This window comes from Tachysurus vachellii, chromosome 12, assembly GCF_030014155.1.
Source record: "Tachysurus vachellii isolate PV-2020 chromosome 12, HZAU_Pvac_v1, whole genome shotgun sequence".
Lineage (NCBI taxonomy): Eukaryota > Metazoa > Chordata > Actinopteri > Siluriformes > Bagridae > Tachysurus > Tachysurus vachellii.
Genome location: NC_083471.1, coordinates 2,029,486 through 2,035,640, shown reverse-complemented (window position 1 = coordinate 2,035,640; position 6,155 = coordinate 2,029,486). Strand labels below are relative to the sequence as shown.

Below are 6,155 nucleotides of genomic sequence, written 5' to 3'. Positions count from 1 at the left end.
TAGCTAACATAAAATGGATAAGGCAATCTAAGTATTTCAGAAACATATGTAAATATTTCGATACACAGATACACATTTGTTTACATTTTACCGAGTAAATCTTTAACTTGAAGTTTTGCTTTTGTAAATTGATCTTGATAAGAAATCAACTTTTAACTTATCAAAACTATATGCCCTTTGCAATTACACGATATCATTTGCTTTTCTGGCTGTCAGATTTTATTAATTGTCATCAAAGATCAACGTTTTTCAGTATCGTCTCAGCTCAATGGTTTGAGTTTATGTGTTACTGACGCGCCATCTGCTGGTCAACACGTGAACTGAGACAAAGTCGATAGAGGCGATAGATGCAGGCAATAGACAGACGTTTGTCAGTGTTGCTTCTTTAAACTTCATACCTGCTCTTCAACACTCATTTAACCTTCACGAAGAACTCATGGATTGAGGTCAGGTTTTGATCCAAGGACTGGGAAACCCTAGAGAAATCATTCAGTCAAACACGACATTTGTCACAGTCATGTGGAGAAACTCCTGACAACATCTTCTGGGTGACACTAGATAGTGAGATTACTGTTTCTTACTAAAAGCAAGCACATGCACCCAGAACAAGAAACCAGTTAGCCTGGGTAAATAGCTAACAATCAAAAAAAAAAAAATGTGAGAAAAGTGACTAGCGGCAAACGTAGGTGACTTTCACCTGCTCCATCTCACATCAGAGCTGCTGCTATGATAATATTTTTATAAAAACTATAATATAACATCAGAGAACAGCTTCCCAACAACCAATCACTGATCATCATTTTCCCAACAGCCAATCAACATTTGATCAACATTATTCCCAATGACATACCGCAGCCTTGTTCTTCATTTTCTTCAATATTTCCAAAAATCTATCTTAAAAAATTTCTTTAAATAACATGCTTTGATATGCAAAATACTTTGACAATTAAATGAATATGCAAATGAGTCTAGGACGCCATCCTGTGATTTTTAGTGACTTTTTTATGCATGTCTTCCCCTGAAAAAAATTTGGCAACACTGGATGCATGTGTGTGTGTGTGTGTGTGTGTGTGTGTGTGTGTGTGTGTGTGTGTGTGTGTGTGTGTGTGTGTGTGTGTGTGTGTTTTCATGCTGAATTCAAAATTTAAATCAAAGCTTCATGTGCAGAATGTGCCTCCTTTCTCTCAAACTGTTAGGACATCTGTCATGGCCTCTAGACATGAGGAGTGTGTGTGTGTGTGTGTGGGTGTGTGTGGTTGGCTCTATATGTGGAGCAGCAGGACTGTTGCAACATTCAGCACTGATTCTTTAAGTTGAAAATTGTCCTCATGTACAACAGTGACATGAAACTGGGTCAGACGTGTAACATGTAAACGACTTCACCACTTCCTCCTCATTACTTATCTATCTATCTATCTATCTATCTATCTATCTATCTATCTATCTATCTATCTATCTATCTATCTATCTATCTATCTATGTGAGTAGTAAGTACACTGTCTGACTTTTTGTCTCTGTGTACAATGTGCTTCCTGTGTGTGTGTGTGTGTGTGTGTTTGTGTGTTTGTGTGTGTGTGTGTGTGTGTGTGTGTGTGTGTAGGCAGATTTGTAAGGAATTTCAAGATTTGTTAAGTCAGAATCGTTCTCCGTTGTGTTCGTTGAGACCGACAATCTTGGACTAAGATATTCAGAGACATCTAACACATTTCAGGCATTCACACACACACACACACGTTTCAAGCATGTAATAACTGATCAGGTTGATGCTGCATGTCCCCTGAATACCAAACATTGAATTTTTAAAGTTCTTTTGCACTAAAATCACACTTGTACCTACAATTAGAAACAAAATACCACAATCTGTAAACCTTTTTTGTCAGTCTATTAAATACCCTTAAGAATGAAAATGATGATAGAATCGTTATAACTTAAATAAATAACTAAGTCATTTTTACATTAAGCCACCAGGGGGAGCCAAAGACCAAGAAACAAAAACTCCCATTTCCGTCTCTAAGACTAAGAGTAAGGACATGTTTTTTTCCCCAAATGTCGGGCTGATGCTGTTTATATACTTAGTCAAGTTACAGTTTATAAATTGACGGACTATACATCGATACAAACATTTTCTGTAGCACTTATCCAAGAAAGCGTCCCAAGAAATCTGGAGTCTTTCCCAGATATACAAGGAATACAAGGCGTCGGACATCCTGGACAGGGTTTACACTCACACATTCTCTCTCTGTCTCTCTCTCCCTCTCTCTCTCTCTCTCTCTCTCTCACACACACACACACACACACACACACACACACACACACACGCACACACACACGTGATTGGCTGATTGGATACTCACAGGTAAGTGTTGGTATACAGGTGTCCCTAATAAACTGGGCAGTAAGTGTATTCAGTCATGTATTTTTCAAATAGAAACAAAGTTTTATGTACCACGTGACCAGAGTACCATCCTCGCTGTAGTATATTACGACAACCAGCAGGAGGCGCATTATTATTATTATTATTATTATTATTATTATTATTATTATTATTATTATTTACGTTGCTGTATATTTAAGGCCAACGAATACGTCACATATATACAAATAGATTCTTCTTAAAAAAATGCTACTGAACGGTACTTTTCCTTGTGAATGTTGTGGTACCCTCACTTATTATACCTAATATTTATGTTTAATTAATATTTGTTACTCCAATTTTTAATTATATTTAATTTAGTTAAAAATAAATAAATAAATAATATATGTTTTAATGCTAACGGTACAGAGTACACTCTAATGTACCCTATTTAACAGCAACAAATATTATGTCACAGGCATGTACATTGGGCTTAAGGTCAACTTCCGCTTTTAGGCTCTAGGTCTCGTGCCGGGATTTGGTCTCGGTGCGTTAACGGTTCAGTCATCTGTAATTTGGAATGCGGAAGTACCGAGATTTTTAAATCTCTCGCGCAGGTTTGTGGGTTCAGGCGGAGCACTCATGCGCGCAGAGAGAGAGAGAGAGAGAGAGAGAGAGAGAGAGAGAGAGAGAGAGAGAGAGAGATGATACCGGAGCTCTGCACGTGAATCCACTCGCCGTGCGGGGAGCAGCGCGTGAACATGCTGTGGAAGCTCGTGGAAAATGTCAAGTATGAAGACATTTATGAGGTAACGTAAACCGGAGAGCGCGCGCGGAAACGCCTTTTACAAATTTCATATAAATGCGTTATAACTATGAATATGTATTTTTATTGAGATCGACTGCATTGTCCACGCTTGTTGTCCTGATTTGTGTCAGAGTTACACTCAAATTTATCATTTACACAGGAAAATATTTTGTAACAAATTATTTTACAGTAATTTCAGATTTACTTTTTTTTTAATTTGATTATAAACATCAAGAAATTGTTTAGCAAATGTGACTTAGTAGTTAGTCTGTTGTAATATTTTATTAATTTATATAATATCTAAGGTGCATATTTGTTTGCTTATTATCGTTAGATATACAATTTATTAAATTCAGGTTTTATTTTTTAATTAAGTATTTTAGTATTGAGATTATATTTTAACTGATTAATGCAGTTAGAAATTAGTAGGAAAATTAATACATTTTATTAATTAATGTTCTTGGTAGTTACATGTTGTTGTTTTTTATTTTACTTAGTTAGTAATAATTAGCAGGTTTCTTTTTCCTTATTTTAGTTAGAAGGTAGATCTTTTTCGTAGCTACTATCTGATTAGAACTAAAATAAAATAAACTGTAAAAACAAGTGTAAATATAAATCAGTACAAAAGAAAAAAAAACAAAAGAACGGAGACTCAAGAAAGGGAGTGGAATGGTCGAATGTTCTTTCTTTCTTTTTATTATTATTATTATTGTTTATAATATAAATAATATTTATTTATTAAATAATAATAATAATAATAATAATAATAATAGATAGATAGATAGATAGATAGATAGATAGATAGATAGATAGATAGATAGATATCTGTTTCTCTACATGACTTTGTAGGACAGGATGACATGATGTGGTGTGTGAGAGTTGTCTCAATGGGATTTTTTGTTCTTTTTCATTCTATTGTAAAAAAAAAAAAAAAAAAAAATACCACATGGCATTTCTCTCACAGTCACCGTCACGCGGCCGGGGTAATTAAACACTACGACCCCTGTGCGTGAAATCGACCATAATGATAGGAACTGTGGGTTGAGGTTATGGGGTTATGGGGTTGTAGGGGGTATTAGTGAAGGATGGGGCAGAGAAAAATGTCCTCTCGCCTTCAGCTGCTCCCGGATTGTTGACGTGTGTGTGTGTGTGTGTGTGTGTGTGTGTGTGTGTGTGTGAGAGAGAGAGAGAGAGAGAGAGAGAGAGAGAGAGAGAGAGAGAGAGAGAGAAAGATCAGTGTCTGCGCGCGTGGTTTCCCCTGTATTGACTATTTGTCGCGTGCGCGCGCAGCGGACCCCCGCAAGACCCCCACCCCACCCACCCCTTTTCCTAAAAACTCCACCTCCCACTCGTGCATGGGATTCTCCTTTCACCGAATGAACGTCACGTCACGCCACGCAGGAGGCAGCGCGAGCGCAGGACGGCGCCTTCACGCTCCGCTTCTCCCGCGCTGCTCTTTTTTTCTTCTCCGGCTCTTATTAAAGAGTCATGAATAACGATTATTCCGGGGGCAGGAGCTCAGCGACGGCATGCACACGCACACACTCTCTCTCACACACTCACACACATACACACACTCCCGAGCCCAAAAAACACCGGATGAGGAAGAAGGATAAGTAAGGCTCGTGGAGCTCGAGGCAGGGTACCGAGTAGGAGAGTCGGACAACGCGGTGAAACATAAACGGATCTCCTCGCGCACACGCACGCACTTTTCTATCAGCGTATCCGATCTTCCCCGAAGTCGGGTCGGTGTGTGTGCGTGTGTGTGGTGTGTGTGTATGTGTGTGTGGGATTAGATTCTAAATTCAAGATGTTAGTGCACACTTACTCAGCCACGGTAAGTCCCTCCGCTTTTCTTTTCATTCTTTCTGTCCTTCCATTTTTCCGTAAATAAATTGTAATTTTAAGTCTTAGCTCTAACTTTTCCCTTATATTTTTATTTTTTTTTTTTTGCTATTTTGGACACTTTTCAGGATTTTGTTTAGTTTTTTTATTTATTTTTTTTTTTGCAAGAACGCGTTTACACACAAAGTTGTATTACACAAAATAATACAAATAAAATAAACAAACAAACCAAAAAAGTCTTGTTTAGATTCCTGATATTAAAATGTGATACCAGGTTATTTGGTCCCCTAAAGTTCTGTTCCGTTCAGCAGATGTAAACTGTAGTATCATGAGACCAAGTTAAATTAAAGTTTTAAACATACATGTTCTATTAGTCATGATGATAGTTATCTCTTTGTACAACATTAATATTGATCTCTAAATGTATATGTTTTAAATCATGTTTCCGGTGTGTGTTGTTTTGAAGGACCGCCATGACGGCGTACCGGGCCACAGCTCGAGACTCTCCCAACTCGGTTCGGTGTCTCAGGCTCCGTACTCCACCGCGCCGCCGCTCTCGCATGCGCCCTCCTCGGACTTTCAGCCGCCGTACTTCCCACCGCCGTACCAGCCGCTGCCGTACCCGCAGAGCCAGGACCCGTACTCACACGTGAACGACCCATACGCCCTAAACGCCCTGCACCAGCCGCACCAGCAGCACCCCTGGGGCTCGCGCCAGCGACAGGATGTCGGGGGAGATAGCGCGTCTCTGCTGCCGCAGCCAAGAGCTTCTCTTCCGCCACAGCTCTCCGGTCTTGACCCGCGCACCCGGGATTATTCCTCTGTGCGCCGACCGGACGTCCTACTGCACTCGGCGCCGCACGGGCTCGAAGCTGGGATGGCTGACAGCCTGTCTCTGCAAGGCCTCGCTCACGGCATGGACGACACGCACGTGAGTTTTGTTGTGCGTTCTGTTTTATTTATTTGTGGTAACCAATAATTTCCATATATATTACACAAAATGATTATCACGCATAATTATCAATTACCTTATTATTTTCATTGGAATGTCATTAATCCTCATTATTTCCGCATAAAACTGATTAAAGCGCGTCGCTGACAAATGACACATTAGAAGCCTAAACCCTGAACAAATATTTAGGGCGCTGT

At 39.4% G+C, this 6,155-nt stretch overlaps 1 protein-coding gene across 2 annotated transcripts in view; it reads left to right on the top strand.

Annotated features, from left to right (window-relative positions):
* The first annotated feature begins 2,668 nt into the window (after nt 1–2,668).
* The window catches only part of tfap2b (transcription factor AP-2 beta), an 18,279-nt gene continuing 14,792 nt past the window's right edge, over nt 2,669–6,155 (top strand). The window contains exons 1-2 of one of the 2 annotated variants that reach the window (XM_060883193.1): nt 2,669–3,162; nt 5,473–5,937. In XM_060883193.1, coding sequence (XP_060739176.1) covers nt 3,115–3,162; nt 5,473–5,937 — 513 coding nt within the window. In that variant the 5' untranslated portion in view covers nt 2,669–3,114. Of the gene's footprint in view, nt 3,163–4,721; nt 4,999–5,472; nt 5,938–6,155 lie in introns of those variants that run through there. The other variant, XM_060883195.1, reaches the window with a different exon arrangement.